The 17335-nt window shown below is 36.0% G+C and overlaps 1 protein-coding gene across 2 annotated transcripts in view; it reads left to right on the top strand.

Moving 5' to 3' along the window:
• The window catches only part of LOC142349565 (uncharacterized), a 511473-nt gene that overhangs the window by 179573 nt on the left and 314565 nt on the right, over window positions 1-17335 (top strand). For both annotated transcript variants that reach the window (XM_075401206.1, XM_075401207.1), the window contains exons 32-38: window positions 1781-2059; window positions 2176-2316; window positions 2812-2937; window positions 3324-3497; window positions 14121-14282; window positions 14725-14835; window positions 15238-15429. In XM_075401206.1, the coding sequence (XP_075257321.1) occupies window positions 1781-2059; window positions 2176-2316; window positions 2812-2937; window positions 3324-3497; window positions 14121-14282; window positions 14725-14835; window positions 15238-15429 (1185 nt within the window). The remainder of the gene's footprint in view (window positions 1-1780; window positions 2060-2175; window positions 2317-2811; window positions 2938-3323; window positions 3498-14120; window positions 14283-14724; window positions 14836-15237; window positions 15430-17335) is intronic.

The raw sequence follows: 17335 nt of genomic DNA on the forward strand, positions 1-17335 counted from the left end.
GGAATACTTGGTGTCTTTCAGCTGAAAGTTGATTCCAGACGGTTCTCCATTTGAGTTTCGCCTCAACTCATCTGTAAAAGTATTTGAAATTTTTTTCCTTCATCATCCTTCGTCGGGTAGACGCCTCAAGATGACAAAAATTCTCCAGATTACTTAATATATAACTTTTTGTTGCTTACTAATCAGTTTACTATTACAACGTTTCTTTTCTGGTAGCCCATCAGCGGAAAATCGCTTTTAGGCTACATCCTCAAAGAATTTACACCTACTAAAAGTGGTTGTGATGTTTTTGTGATGTTGCAATCATTTTTCTTTATCATCATGTATTGCAAACTTTTGCAATAACTTTTTTGGTCAACAAACACCTATTTTTGTGTTGTTTTAGGTAATTTTTGTGTTACTGAGGTAGTTTTCGTTTTCAATCCTAAGATCCTTTTTTTCCATATATATTGCGGATTTTCAGAAGTATATAGAGTATAAGAAAACCAATAATCATTTCAGGTAAAAAATTAAAATTTCATTCTTAATTTTTGCAAATATTGACAAACAAAATTTATAACAGATTATCTCATCAGACTTTTGAGTATTCAGTAGTTCATCATTTATATAAATAACTATCAAAGAACAGACAAGTTGAGTGTCATTTATTACAATTTTATAGCACAGTTTTTGCACAAAAATATTTTATTATCATGGTTTTCAGAAATTCAGTTTGTCAGTTAAAGCATCATAGAAATTCTTTTTTTGATCAAAAAAGAGACTGGAATAGATCTCAAGTGCTCCTTTTGTTCATTTGACTTCATTGCAGAAAAACATCTCTTGAAAAAGGATTAGCATTAGGCTTGATACCTCTATTATTGTTTTTCATTACCGGTTCTATGAAGGAGTCGATATGACAAATTTTTAACTGGTACAAAAACTTTAGACACCCTCCTAGGATTATTTACATCATTACAAAGTACGGATACACTGCAGTTCTTAGTAGAAGTAATATTCAATTTTTCTGCATGTTGCTTGATTATTGGCTTCCATTTGTGGAAGCCTCTTTTTTTTGTAGATAAGTTTTCCATTCAGCTGATTTATAGGCTAATAGTTTTTTTCGCATCAAATTTAAGCAATTTTTATTTACCATAAACAATATCTTTGTCCTTAAAATACAGAAACTTTACAATCACAGATTACATGAGATTACCTGGTAAGTCAGGTTTGGTCGGCAAAATTTGAAAAGCTTTAAGTCGTTGCTGCTCAATATCAAGGTTCAGAAATATTTTGAAAGTCTCCCAAATTTTTGAAAAGTTTTTTTTGTCTTTCGGGTCAAACGGGGGGTTTGTGTTCTAATACTGTCCTTGCAGCTGTATTTTTTCTGCTCTCTAAGTCTGCCATCTATCTCCTCGGCAAATTTAGAAATTTCATCAAACCTTTTGTGTGAGATTGGTTTTTCGGCCAGTCTAACGGCTAAGTGCCTCGACATTGCTCTGGAGTTCGCATCCTCTACTTGCTTCAGTAGTCTTCATGTCTCCTCGCCAAGCACAGTATCCATTTTTGTAAAGTAGCACAAGAAAATAAGTAGTAGCCACCAAAAAAGAAACTTGTAATCAATGGCTATGAATGCTTTTTTGTTTAAGATTGATCAATAAGACGCTCTAAACATTTGCAGAAGAGCGAAACTTGAACGATTAGAATGCACGCAGCTGCCGTCTAAACATCGATCTCTAGATTTACCTAAACGTTACTTAAAGTGTGTAAATTCAATTGAGAAAATTGATCTAAAACAATTTAGGAGGACAAAGACACAACGCAGGCTGCAGCTATTGCAAGCGAACAAAATCCTGATCATAATGTTCCAATTGGTTCGCAAACCCCAACCGAACTTCAAACCACCCTCGCCCCTCCTGCAACAAACAATACAACTGCTCCAAATGAAGCTACCACGAGCACTAGTAGTGTAGTTGAGCAGCTTATGTGTGACTTGGAGGAACTGTCCAATGAGAATCGACGTCTGAGAGAAGAGGATCGAAAGAAACGACAGGAGTTGAGAGTGATCAAAGCAGACAACGCGGTTAGTCTCCAAATATATTAAAAACGGATCCTTTTTTGTTTGTGACCCCCACTAGGTTATGCTCCCTTTAACATCCGTCCATGAAAATTTTATCGTTCGTTCCCTTTTTTTGTTAGAATCTGAGGACAACTCTAACATTTGAAGAGCAGAAAGACAATGACATAGAGAGACTACAAGAGAAGAACGACAAACTGCAAGAAGAGTGCAACGAAATGGGAATCAAGTTGAAGAATCTCAGAAAGCAGCACTTTGAAGGAGTGAGTCGGAAAATTATTCACTGCCGAATTTTTTATGGATAATAAATTAGTTTGATCTTGGCCCTGTTACATAACCTGGTGTCAATCAACTAAATTTAAAACTAAAACAGTCAATCACTCTCTCCATTTATTTATCTTTCATCTCTCGCTCTACCCCCTATCGTCTTCCTCTATAACTGTTTCACTTTTTGAGCAGTCGTCGGGTCTTTCCTGAGTCTGACTTCCCCATAGATTTTAATTTGGTCCCCACCAATTGGGTGAGGGTTGAAAAATTGGTGATAAATAAATCTCAATCATCATCTCATTCAAATTGAAACGAGGCCGATAGGCCATAATGTGATATCAAGTCCCATTAAATTGCAACTCAACCGAACGTTCAAAAACTCCACTGTTCCAATGAACTTCAAATACTGCATAAATGCCTTTTCATTGCAATTTTATGTTATTTTTGAACAAACTTCTGAACTATCTCTTATGAGTGTAATGTTGTTTCAGAATAGCAGTGCTGAGCCACTTGTTAATCAGATGGAGGAACTTACAGACAAGTGTCAATTGTTAAAGACGGCCAACAACAACCTCAGAGATCAAGTTGACATGCTGAAAGAGTCCATCATTGAAAAAGTAATCTTCAAAATATTGCAAAATTATTTCATACTGGTTTTTCCACCTATATAAGAATGCACGTGTACATTGCTATGATGATTATGTTTATATTATCTTGGGTTGAACCCATCTTTCTCGTCAATTGTCTTTGATAGCATTTGGCTCATATAACTACGTTTCCATCTTAAACTGAAGTTATCAACTTTTGGCGCTTTTTATGGGCGTTCATTTATAACCTTCAGTCAATTCCTCGACTCGAATCTGAAAATTATCCGATTATTAGTACAAAATCGGTGCAAATTGTAGAAAAATTGATAAATTTTTTTTCTAACGCCCCACTAATGTGCGATCAAAACTAATGATTTTCACTGATGAATTTGATCACATCTTTTGATTTTCTTCAGGACGAATTGTTGAAAGCCTTTGAGGAGAGTCAGCTTATGCTAGACGAACTGTCGGCTGAAATGACAAGTGATGATGTCATTGATGATCTTCAAGGTCAAGTGGCAGAATTTGAAGCGTGCAACTTCACTCTCAAGGCTGAGAAAGAGGCTATGAATGACGCCATTAGAAAAATGGTTGGTAGTTAGAATTAAGTTTACACTTTAATGCTATCGCCCATGCTTGGATAGTAACCCCCTGACAGCAACCAGTGGACCCCACCTGTTAGCTTTGATCAGGGGCTTTTCGTTGTCAATAACTTTAGCCTGAGAAGCTGTGATAATTTCTTGAAGCTCGACTTTATTGATTTCATTTTGGGTGTTTTTGTTCCAATCCTCTATATCCGTCAAGCAGATTCAACGACTATTCTTTACAAGTTACAAGGGCTAGCCTATTAGAAAAAAAATAGCAATAATGGGAAAAAATTGAACCTATTTTAATTTGATATTTTACAATCAAGCCAAGCATTATTTTCTATTTTCACAAAAAGTACCTAGAGTTGTACGTACTTCACCTAGTGGCACTACAATAGATGCAAATGACAACTGCAGAATAATTTCAGCAATAGTTACTTTTTCAAATTTTTCTCTGGAGAGAAATTAATGCCGGCGAACTTCTTGAATAAACTGTTTATTTTACTTAAAATGAAGTCTAGCAACTTCGACACATGGAAACTGGATTAGTTTTACTGAACTGAAAATTAGCTGTACGACTGAGTATGTTTCATAAACTTTTAATAGTCTTTATTACCCTTGAGGAACAGCCATAGAATGCAAACTTTTTTCACGTACGGTTCTCAATAAAGCATTTAAAAAAACTATCAGTAATAAAGGCTGTAGGAAATTCCATGTCAGTTTAAACATTCCCACACACAATCATCTTAAATTAATGTTTAAGATGATGCGTTCCTCTCAATGTTTTTTGATCAAATAAAACCGTAGCCGTTTTCGTCAGTTTTGCTCATTAAAAATTATATCCTATTTAAATTATTCGTTGCTCAAATTCTCTAATCGACTGGTGCGAACATAAAAACTGGATTCGTTTTTCTTCAAACAAGCTTGACAATATTGAAATTTTTTGTGGTTTGTTTGCGAGTTTTGCCAACGCCGGAGATTCCCGTCAAATATCAACATCACCGTTCAAAATTTAGGCAGATAACAAGATGACCTTAACCTCCTGATACAAAGACAACGGTAGAGTGTCGACCAGTAACAGTTCCTCCTAATAAGATTCTCTTTTTTGCTATGTCCAAAAAAGCCGAGAACTTTTCCATTTTCTGGCGAGATCTCTTTACATTTGGTTTTCATGATGATAACTGATGATCCGCACAATTTATCTAATTTCCGAACTTCTATTTTTTCTTGGGGTACAATTTGCTAGATTTGGTTTAATCGATTAAACCCCTTTGAACAATTTCTGGACTCCTGTGTGTCCGTGATCTGACCAGGTAAGCTTATTCGTGCTTGTCATACCCAGAGTTCTCTTAGTGGTCGTGTACTTAAAGTGTTTGATCATGTAGACAAATATTGGAATTGGTTTTAAGAGCAACAACAACAACTTCTGTTTTCGACAGGTCCATTTGACTTGGATTCATTTTTCAGACAATCTCGACTCATGAAATTTTTCGTGGTTTGTTTGCGCGTGCTACCACTTCCGGAGATTCTGAGATATTCTCCTCAATTATCAACATCATCGTTCTAAATTTACGCAAGTAACATGATGACGTTAACTTCCTGACACAAAGACTACGGTAGAGTGTCGACCAGTAACAGGTCTTCCTAGTAGGATTCTCTTATTTGTTTCCAATATCCAAAAAAGCTGAGAACTTTTCCATTTTCTGTCGAGATCTCTTTACAATTTGTTTCCATAATGTTAACCGTTGATCCGCACAATTTGTCTAATTTCTGAATTTCTACTTGTTCTCGGGGTTTTATTTAATATTATTCGTTTGTTTGATTGAAAATATTTTAACAATTTCTGGAGTCCTGTTTGTCCGTGATCAGACCAAGGGAGCTTATTCGTGCTTATTATACCCAGAGTTCTCTTAGTGGCCGTGTACTTAAAGTATTTGATCATGTAGACGAATATTGGAATTGGTTTTAAGGGCAACAACTTCTGATTTCGACAGGTCAATTTGACTTGGACTCATTTTTTTTCAGACTAACTCGATTCATTAAATTTTTCGCAGTTTGTTTACGCGAGTTGTCATTTCCGGAGATTATGACATATTCTCGTCAATTATCAGCATCATCGTTCTAAATTTACGCAAGTAAGAAGATGACGTTAACTTCCTGACACAAAGACTACGGTATGGTTTCGACCAGTAACAGGTTAACCTAGTAGGGTTTTCTGTTTTTTTGCAATATCCAAAAAAAGCTGAGAACTTTTCCATTTTCTGTCGAGATCTCCTTTCATTTGGTTTTCATGATGATAACTGATGATCCGCACAATTTATCTAATTTCTGAGTTTCTATTTTTTCTGGGGGTACTATTTGCTAGATTTGGTTTAACCGATTAAACACCTTTGAACAATTTCTTGACTCCTGCGTGTCCGTGATCTGACCAGGTAAGGTTACGCGTGATTATTATACCCTGAATTTTTTTTATTGGTGTACTCAAAACAAGTTATCATGTAGACGAAAATTGCAATCGGGGTATTATTTGCTACATTTGCGGACGTCGATATTTCTAAGTGAACCTAGACAAGAAAAAAGATAATATGATACAATCGAATCTCAAATTACTGCTCTTTTTAATTAGGAAATTGTCTGCTTTTGCTATCTGAGCTTAAAATAAGGATTCTACTGTGATAAAAAGAAATGCCAAAATTATTTCTTTTTGTTGGTGTATTTTATTTGTTAATCTTAGCAATGAAAGTAACCGTATTCAGCCAAAGCATTCTGTGGCCTGGTTTTTATCGCCATGGCTGAAAAAAATTTATAAGCTGATTGTTCCGAACGCTGACAAAAGAAGTACATCTTACCTTTTTTCACTGGTCCTTCAAAATTCCAACAATACATGTTCTGAATGTATTTCCAACAATTCACGTATCTGCAAAGTGAACGATTTGAATTAAAACTTACAAATTGATGGGATTGAGATGAATGGACGAATTATTTTATCAATTAATGTGAAGCCCATCAATTTGTAAGCTTAATTCAAATCATTTACTTTGCAGATACGTGAATTGTTGGAAAGACAAGTGAACAAAGCCAAGATGGTTTTGTTCTTCTTTCCTCCGCGTTCGTAACAATCAGCTTATCAATTTTTTTAACCTAGTTTTAATTTTTTTAATGATGCAAGGTTTGTTGTTGTATGTTAATAGCAGTTTCACATTGGCATTACTCTGTGCACCACATCTGCTATGTTGATTTACGTATGTTGTCTAAGCATTAACTGTAAATTGCTCCTTAGAGTCACCCCACACCTGACTAACACAAAGTAAACTATTTTGATGAAGGTTGATGATATATTTTAAGTTGAACAAATGTATTCCTGGAGGTATCAGTTGTCATTGAAAAAAAAAACGAATCTGTGCAACGATTCTTCAAAACTTTGTTTGCAAATGTTTCCAAATTTGATGCGTTGGGACATATGGGAATGCTTTAACTGTTGAACAAACATTTTTGGGCTTGCAGCTAAGGTGCTCAGGTTCAATTTTGAATACCTCAAATACGTGATTTTTTTAAAAGTTTTTCATTAGCTTCTGTTTTTTTACTATAATGACATTTGTGGGTTCGAAACTATTTCACAGCTCTTTTTCTCGATAAGAGAATCCAAGAAACCCTCAACCTTTCGGCAACAGGTAAAACATTGATTGAAAAGGTAGATCTGAATAGAAGGGATATAGAATCTGAATATTTAGGGTGGAGGTTTTACCCTATTCACAATTCCACAATTGTTCCTAGAATCTATCTTAGAGAAAACTACTGGACTGGATAGTAACTTCACAAAACCTACTACTCTTAACTAGACTGAAGGGTTATACCAGGCCCTCCGTTCAAGTCCTAAAGAAAGTATTTTCAGGCGCTATAGAACTGTAGTCAATTGCTAATAATAATGTTATTAAAATATGTTGGTAATGCCTTTCTATGTTATATGATATTTTAGCTTCTAAGAAATGCTTTACAAAATGAAATAAATTGGTGACTCTAAGATTGAGAATTATACCAGGTCCTCAATTCAGTTTCTAATTAATCGATCAACCAATATACTTAAAATAAATAGTAGATGACGTGAAGAGCTCGTCGGTGTTCACTCCACAACCCAACCAGACGAGTATTAACCAACTTGATAGAACGTTAAGACATTGCCCATCAGGTACTTCAGGTTACTGCAGACCTTTTTAATTGTCTACTTGGTTCACCATTCCATACTACATGGGTTAACTTAACTTGCCAAGTCTTCTACGAGCAGGCAGGCCTACCCTCAGAGTGGCTTCACTATGCGGTCTCCTGGAAGGAGCTTGGCCGATTAATACTCTGAGAAATCAATCGTCTTGATGTTGTCCTGGACTCGGTGCTGTCCAGTCCGTTAACCTAACTTAACCTAATTATTGATTGGTTGATCACTACTTTACTAGTCACCAAACTAATTTAAATCCAATTAATTGAAGCTAGATTGAGTATGATTTCAGATCCTTAGAGATGTATTGTGAAGTTACTAAAGTTGTACAAGTACGCTTTTGATTAACAGAAAACCGAAAGAAACGATTAAGTTTTACCCAGTCCTAATTATTACAAGACTATGATTCCCTCAAAACAACTAGTTACAAATGCCTATGAGTGCCACGTATCAAAGTGTTTAACAAATATCTACTAGATACCAGTTTAAACTCTACTAATTTATAAGAAAAGGTCCAAAAAGAGAAAGTAGTTGAAAATGTGCTAAGTTAAATTTACGAAAAGTATAATTACCAGGGTATACTAGTTTCAACAATTATTACAAGTTCAGTACCACGACAGAGATCTGTTAACTCACTCCGAAATTTCGATTATCACGACAATATAACTATTTTCAGACTGATTTTGGTTACACAACACGCAAAACAACAATTAGTCGCACAAATTGTTCTCTCAAAATTGGCTAAAATCGAGCCGTATATATACTGCTTACCTATGTTTGGTTCAGATAGTTTAGTCCTATTTTTACCAAAAGTTCCTAATCTTTGTGTGAAAAATCCTTTTTGGGAAAAGTCTTCAGAAGGTCATTCATGACTTTGATAATCAAGGCCCCTAATATGGGTTTCTAATCCAGTATTAAGTGGGTGAGAATTTTGTTGTTCAATCTATGATAAAATCTTTATCAGAGTCAATATTTACTTATTCAACTGTTCTCATCAGTTTAAATTTCTTCACCATTATTATCTTTGTACAGTTTCAAATTTAGAATTTGCTTTTGTGTTGGGAATAATTCAAGGTCAGTATTAATTTGGTTCTTTTCCAAAAAATGCTTAAGTTTAACTTTCCATTCCTACATCCCACCCATCCGGACTAAACTATTCTCCTGAATATTACAACACAGTGAAATTAGAGTATAAAGTAAAAGTATATTAAAGCACCATCACCATAATTTGCGGTACAAGAGTTTTATTGGACTTGATAGTCTTTTGTTCCGCATTCTCTCTACAAGGTCAAGTCTTTCTTTCGTATGAGTTGCTTTCCCAGCATCTCTGATTCGATCAGTGGGCGTACTCTCCATCGGATCTCTTTTTGTTCGAAAGTTTTCGCCACTGTCAAATTGGTTGCAAGCAGGAAACCACGCATCCATGATAAGGTTTCGGAAACGCCATTTGTTATGAAGTTGGAACGAATCAGAACTTCAAATTAGTCTGCTCTGTCATCAGTGGTCAACGTCGTGGTGGGTTGTTTTTTTCCTGAGTATAACATCTTGTTGTCGTCACCAACAGAAGGCTCCAGTGATCAGACGACAAGGCAGGGTAACTGGTCGGGTCAGCTTTGTTTGGGCCTCCATCATGAAAGTACAGTTTTACTGATGTAGCGTAGTGGACCAATCGGATGCCTCAACCGTCACACTGAAGGTGCGAGTTAATGCAAGGTTGATATAATACTGAGTGGAGGTAAAGTTGATCCTCTGAACATGTTGTTTGTTTCCCTTAACTTTGTTCAAAAAAATCCTAAGTCACCTGTGTAAATTCGTAGCCATGGTTGTAGATGAAGAAATGATGAGAGATTTTTATTGGAGAGTGCATGTTCTTCTACAGTCGTACCGTTCACTCAAATATAATCAAATGAAATTTAAGCATCTAATCAATTAGGTTGGTTACTGCGCCAATTGATTGAGTAATTTTCTCTCTATATATTTAGAAGGAATAATACAGAGTTCTGCATGAGGTCTTTTTTTTGTATATCTAGCAAAACTGCAGAAATTTTGCTATCTTTGTTTTTTTTTCTGCCAGTTGTTACCCCCTATCTCTGAGGAATTGTTTATTTCCTAAACCGTTGCATTAGCGGAGTAGTATCATCCAAATAAAAAGAACCCAATTTAATTTCGCGCTATTAAAAATTGCATTTATTAACAACGATGTTAAATTCTGGCAGATTAAAATAAAAGGTTCAGTACTGGGAGGAAAAGTACTCTGATCAGTGTGAACAATGTTCGAATGTACCGCATACTGCTGATTTTTATCCACGGTTCAAAAAATTCGGAATTCGGAATGCCTTGTTACATACCCAGTTTCTAAGTAATCCAGTTTCTATTTTGCGGTTTGGGATTTCTTTTTTTGTTTTTAAGATCGAAAGTTCGCTTCCAATTTTTTTTGATAAGAGTCGCTTATTCGAGTTCAAAAAAAGGTATACTAATCCAAAGAGTTGAACTGATTCCCTCGTTGTATTTCACTGACCCTGCAATCGTCTCCAGAGCATAGAACCTAGGAGAAAAAAACAACTTCTCTTTTTAAATTTGGTTTGGAGAACATTTTGGAAAAAAATAATAAGTGATAACTTCTTTGTTTCTTTTGCCTAAAGAAACAATACCTTGATAGAGAAATTGTTCGAAAAAAAGAAATTGTCATTATTTTTTTTAAACAATTTTCAAGTGGTTTGTTATGCTCCTGGATTTTGTTGTTGCTCAAAAATATTTTTTTTCTTTTTTTTTTAAAAAAAAAACGTCTCGTTTTGATTGCTTACGGTCCTTTCCAGAGAAAATCCTTCGAAATTTTTTTTTTAAATTCGTTTATATTGAATAAATGTAAGAGCAACAACTAAAACGAATTTAACAAAAAAAAACAACAATTGAGTGACTAGATTTTCAACCAGCACCAAACAACAAATTATAAGCAGTCTATTTTATGTTGCATTTTTGAAAGTTTCTATGAATAACTGGACGTCCGGTTTACAATTCTTTTACTCTGGTCTCAACTTCTCTATATAGCTTGGGCGCAACCTCCACTGTAGTGGCCGATTTGCTTGCACTTTCTGCAACGCACTATTCTTCTTGCTGCTGTTTGCTGCTGTTCAATGAGATTCTGTTGCCCTCGAAGCAACCTGTGCATGTCCTCCCGAAGCTGCTGTTGTTCTTTGAGGAGTAGCTCTAGCATTCGGGAAATATCCGTACTGCTGAAGCTCTCATCTATGAGCTGGGTCGCGCCTAAGTCATTACAGCTTCCAGCATCTTGAGGTCTGTTTGGAGTAGTATGGACGATGGCCGTAGTGCTCCACTTGTCCGAGTCGTCTTGGGCTTGCTCCATGGTCAAATCGATAGCCTTGCCTAGGGTTACAGATAATCCAATATAAGGCATCTCTCTCAAATGTTGCCTGAGTTGTTCGTCTCTAAGTCCCTCCAAAAACAACCAGCTAGCGAGGCGATCCAGTTCTGGAGTGCTGATGTTTGCGTCCGTTTTCCGGCACACTTTTACTGCCCTGTCTGCCCAGCTTGTCAAGCTCTCTCCCCTCCGCTGGAAGGCTGGCGGGATTTTGGAGGTGGCATCTGTCATCTCTGTTCCTTGTTAAGGTAGCTTCCTGTATTTTGCTTTATTTTTCACCCTCGGAATCCTTCTGGATTCCGATGGTGAAGAACCAATTTCAAAAACGTAGTCACAAAGAACCAATTTCAAAAAGACAAGATCGGACGGAAAACGTAGTTCCTCAAGAATGAAAAATCAATAAAACTATCTTCTAATCAGAAGAATCCCTATGTGGTCGCCAATATAGAATCTGAATATTTAGGGTGGAGGTTTTACCCTATTCACAATTCCACAATTGTTCCTAGAATCTATCTTAGAGAAAACTACTGGACTGGATAGTAACTTCACAAAACCTACTACTCTTAACTAGACTGAAGGGTTATACCAGGCCCTCCGTTCAAGTCCTAAAGAAAGTATTTTCAGGCGCTATAGAACTGTAGTCAATTGCTAATAATAATGTTATTAAAATATGTTGGTAATGCCTTTCTATGTTATATGATATTTTAGCTTCTAAGAAATGCTTTACAAAATGAAATAAATTGGTGACTCTAAGATTGAGAATTATACCAGGTCCTCAATTCAGTTTCTAATTAATCGATCAACCAATATACTTAAAATAAATAGTAGATGACGTGAAGAGCTCGTCGGTGTTCACTCCACAACCCAACCAGACGAGTATTAACCAACTTGATAGAACGTTAAGACATTGCCCATCAGGTACTTCAGGTTACTGCAGACCTTTTTAATTGTCTACTTGGTTCACCATTCCATACTACATGGGTTAACTTAACTTGCCAAGTCTTCTACGAGCAGGCAGGCCTACCCTCAGAGTGGCTTCACTATGCGGTCTCCTGGAAGGAGCTTGGCCGATTAATACTCTGAGAAATCAATCGTCTTGATGTTGTCCTGGACTCGGTGCTGTCCTCCAGTCCGTTAACCTAACTTAACCTAATTATTGATTGGTTGATCACTACTTTACTAGTCAACAAACTAATTTAAATCCAATAAATTGAAGCTAGATTGTGTATGATTTCAGATCCTTAGAGATGTATTGTGAAGTTACTAAAGTTGTACAAGTACGCTTTTGATTAACAGAAAACCGAAAGAAACGATTAAGTTTTACCCAGTCCTAATTATTACAAGACTATGATTCCCTCAAAACAACTAGTTACAAATGCCTATGAGTGCCACGTATCAAAGTGTTTAACAAATATCTACTAGATACCAGTTTTTACTCTACTAATTTATAAGAAAAGGTCCAAAAAGAGAAAGTAGTTGAAAATTTGCTAAGTTAAATTTACGAAAAGTATAATTACCAGGGTATACTAGTTTCAACAATTATTACAAGTTCAGTACCACGACAGAGATCTGTTAACTCACTCCGAAATTTCGATTATCACGACAATATAACTATTTTCAGACTGATTTTGGTTACACAACACGCAACACAACAATTAGTAGCACAAATTGTTCTCTCAAAATTGGCTAAAATCGAGCCGTATATATACTGCTTATCTATGTTTGGTTCAGATAGTTTAGTCCTATTTTTACCAAAAGTTCCTAATCTTTGTGTGAAAAATCCTTTTTGGGAAAAGTCTGCAGAAGGTCATTCATGACTTTGATAATCAAGGACCCTAATATGGGTTTTTAATCCAGTATTAAATGGGTGAGAACTTTGTTGCTCAATCTATGATATAATCTTTATCAGAGTCAATATTTACTTATTCAACTGTTCTCATCAGTTTAAATTTCTTCACCATTATTATCTTTGTACAGTTTCAAATTTAGAATTCGCTTTTGTGTTGGGAATAATTCAAGGTCAGTATTAATTTGGTTCTTTTCCAAAAAATGCTTAAGTTTAACTTTCCATTCTTACACTATAATGACATTTGTGGGTTCGAAACTATTTCACAGCTCTTTTTTTTCGATAAGAGAATCCAAGAAACCCTCAACCTTTCGGCAACAGGTAAAACATTGATTGAAAAGGTAGTTGCTTGTTATTATGCTTAGCAAGAATGTTCAATTACATCACCGATGACATGCATTTAGGATGAACCCCGTTCTAAACTCCTGAAATTTATACATGAATGGGCATTCGAGGGAGTAGAACTTTATGTACAAACGATTCTTCCTTATTTTTTGTTAACTAGGTTTTTCAATTCTAGAACAAATACTTTTCACTTTTAAGAGCTTTCATGTATGTTAACGAAAATGGCTACTTTGAGATTTTACTAAGTTATAAAGACATCAATGGTTTGTGTTTTCATGAGAAAATTGCCATGGAGTTTCTATTAGTTAGCACACAATTAAACAGAGGCAAAAACTGAACACTTTTGCACCGACTTATGACAATCTTAATTTTGTGCTTGTGTTCGATATTTCCACAATCAAAATTGCCCAATTTATTAAAATATTAATAACATCTTGAGAATTTTTTCCGTATTCTCGCTTTGAATTGTTTGTATAAATTTTTTCGTAGACTTTGTAACGATAAAAGCTTTTGTATCGTCAAACATACGTTGACAAGAAATGAAGGTTGTACTTGAGGAAGAAATTGGGATATTTTTGTTAGATTATTTTGAGCTGGTTTCACAAAAAATTTGCATTATCTTCATATGATCTTGTGTTTAATTTACTAATTTCTTGAAAAAAAAATCTCTTGCAAAGAGTTTACGAAAAAAATCTCATCGAGTCTATTTCTCACTAGGTTTCAGTTCACTGAAAAATGCGCATCAACAAATTTAGAGTTTTCACTGCGGGGGCTCTTAAGCTACACGTGAACTACGAATGATAGATATTCGACCTTTTTCTTGTCAAGACCGGGATTTATTTTCAGGGTGATAAATTGACAGAGTTGGGTGAATCGTCATCAGTTGAAGTTCCTAAGGATCCCGAATTCTCAGTTGTAGACGAACTGAGACTCCTGATCAAGGACAACGAGGAACTCAGGATGCAGAACAAGAAACTGGACAGGGAGTTGAAAAACCTCAAAAACTTTGTAAAAGCTCCTCTTACTTATTTTAGCTTTTCTTTCAACTTAGCAGGGTTGAAACAGTATTAGTATCATAATGGGGGTGTTAGATTTTCGTGGGGTGACCTGTAGTATGGAAGACAAGGCTTCCGCATTTATGCTTGCAATAGCTTAAAGATCATAAGTCCCCCCTAGTCCGATAGGACTGGAGTGTTTACCCCCAGTACCTTATATATACGACAATGGGGCGGTGGGGGGTAATTTTGTTTTTGGTGATAATAATGAGAAAGAGTCTTCAAAATGAGCAGTCTTGGCTCCGAAACGTCACAATTGGCTTAACATTGTAATGAACGAATTTTTTTCCTAATGCAGTTGTTATTTTATTATTATTATGGAAACACAGTGAAATAACGACACAATTATCTCCAGGCGTCAATTGCTGTTGCACTTTCGACTGTTTTTGTTTCAGAAGCAAGTGCTGAGTTCCCAGGAAGACTTTGACTCGGATCCCCTTCGCTTCTTGGAATCAAGCAACCAGCTGAGACGAGAAAACAGGAAACTGAGAGAACAAATTCAAAAAGTACTATTCCGTCTTTTACCTATAATTGCGTGTGTTCAAGTGTTTTCTAGTGAGTCATGAATTATGATGCTTGTTAGGAGCAGTAAATATTACAAGTTTTTGTTCAATCTTTGCAGTTATGTTAAAATTTTTGGTTTCATCTAGTTTACATCTTTTGCGGTGAAAATCGGGCGAAAACAAACTATGGCCTTTACAGATTTACAAACCATCATACTACAGTTGTATCATTTAGATTGATGTATTCAAGGTAGGGGAGATTTTCTGATAATGCCGTCTTTGTCTGAAAGATTTTGAGCAATATGAGGTAGCATTCGAAAAATTCGTCTTCAGAAATTGAAATAGAAACAGTGCCAAGCCATTATGTACAACTTGCGTAAATTGCAGACGTGATTTTTTTCTCAGGGCGGACCCGCTGATCAGCAAGTCTCCTCGGCTACAAGTGCTCCCAGGGTCGACGAGGTCTCAACTGCAGCAGCGAACAGTGGTCCCTCATTGTCATCTGCTGAACTGACAGTCGAGAATTCACAACTGAAGGCCGAATTGAAAATGGCCAAAGAAGCCATGCGTGAAACTAGTGTCAAACTCACTGAATCTGTAAGAACAATTTTGGTTCTTTTCGTTATCTCGGAGTAAAAAAAGTCGTCTGGGGATGTATATACCCATTTGCAAAATCATTCTTGAGTGGACGTGCTTTGGTTGTTTACCGCTAAAAAGTGGTTTAAGGAAACGGGGAGAATTTATTAAGTTTTGCGAGAATCGAGGTGGATATGTTGAAAAATATTCTACCTAATCCTACAACAAAAACCAAATTCAGTAATAGGAAAGACACCAATTTTCTTTTCTCAAAACATTTATCCAGGCTATTTGTTACCGAGTAAATTGAAATGAATAAATTATATCATTAGATAGAGAATTTTTGTGCGTATTATATCAAAACTTTCGCTTAGATTTTCCGTTCTAAATGCAACATACGTATTATTTCTGAGAAATACAAAGACCGATTTCCCACTAAGAATAACTTCCAAAATGGCTCAAAACTGATCGCTTAGCCTAACAAATTCGGTTTTTTGAACGGATTAGTTTAAATTGGTGACCTAGACTAAGACCTGCTAACAAAGTTAACTAGATTTGCCAAGGCATTCTGAAGCGCTTTTGCCTTTGAACGTGGCCTTAACACGTTGTTGAATACAGTTGACGAGTTGACGATCACGATGAATTTAAAACTGACGAAAGACTGTTTTATCAGCTTTATTTCTGGTGCCGCTCCTTACTGAGCCACCTTTCGTTTGAAGCAAAAGCGCTATTTCGACAGAATATTTAGCCTAATTTTTGTGATAAACTTATTAAGTAGGGTAAAATTGTGTTACGTATCAAATGCTACATGCTGATTTCAACCAATTCGAGAAAAATCCAATTCAACACATTCGGGAATTCGTACAAGAGCTTCCATATACGTAGACAGTTGGCGAAATCGTAGACAGAATAAGTGATCTATTTTGAGTGTAGTTTAATTACGGGAGTGATCTAGATGAATTTTCAGCTACTAGTGATTGTGACCGCTACTTTTTGCGATTTAACACAGAAATCATTGTATTGAACAACAGAACGTGAACATCTTTAAAGGATTTTGCTGACCTCTGCCGATGGCGTAAAAGAGTATGAAGAGAGAAAATTGTCCGGGAATTCGTCACGTAGTTTTATCATGATCAATGTTCCCAATCCGTACGCTGTGTCGCCTCCGAGCCAATTGCAAAATTGTATCCCTTGAGAGAAATCACAGCCTTCCATTTCCTTTCTCCGTATTGGAATTGGGAAAATTTTAGTGCAAAAGTTATCAAACGCGGTCTTACACGAATTGAGTTCTGTCCTGCTGTATAGTTTTCATAATTAACGTACAGGCATTCTGCAGAAAATCAGTTGAAGTTATTAAAGAGTTGCCAAGAGGGAAGTAAGAAAAATGTCGGTGCTTGGGCGAGTGGACAGCGATTGAGTCAGGCGTTGAGAATACATCCTAGCTCACAAACAGCACCTTGACGCGATGCATGGGCACCATGTGACCCCATTGGCTGGCTAGAGACTCCTGGGCTTCCGGTCTTTGGAGAACTCTGAAAAAAACTGTAAGACTCAACTGAACTCACTCTTTTTTTCTGATGCTCTAAATTGGTTATAGAATCCGGCAAATCTAGGTAACCCCCCAGAACCCATTTCCTATCCCATATAACAAATTTTTTTTGAGTTCACCGGTCACCGCTAACCCACCTTCATATATTTTTTCCTTGAAAAAACATCGAATTTGAAAATTTTTGGTTCAATTTTTGGAATTGGCCAAATTGGGCTAAATCATAGTTATTGGAACGGGTAAAGTCTTATACGAAAACAAATCACGTGAAGCAAGAAAAAAGTTCGAAAAAATTGACCAGATTTGAAAAAATGGGGAAAAAATCTATCCGATATTCTAGCTTACTTATATAGTAGTTAGATAGATGTTTTTCAAACTTCA

Source organism: Convolutriloba macropyga, chromosome 11 (genome assembly GCF_964194025.1).
Source record: "Convolutriloba macropyga chromosome 11, txConMacr16.3, whole genome shotgun sequence".
NCBI classification, from domain to species: Eukaryota; Metazoa; Xenacoelomorpha; order Acoela; family Convolutidae; genus Convolutriloba; species Convolutriloba macropyga.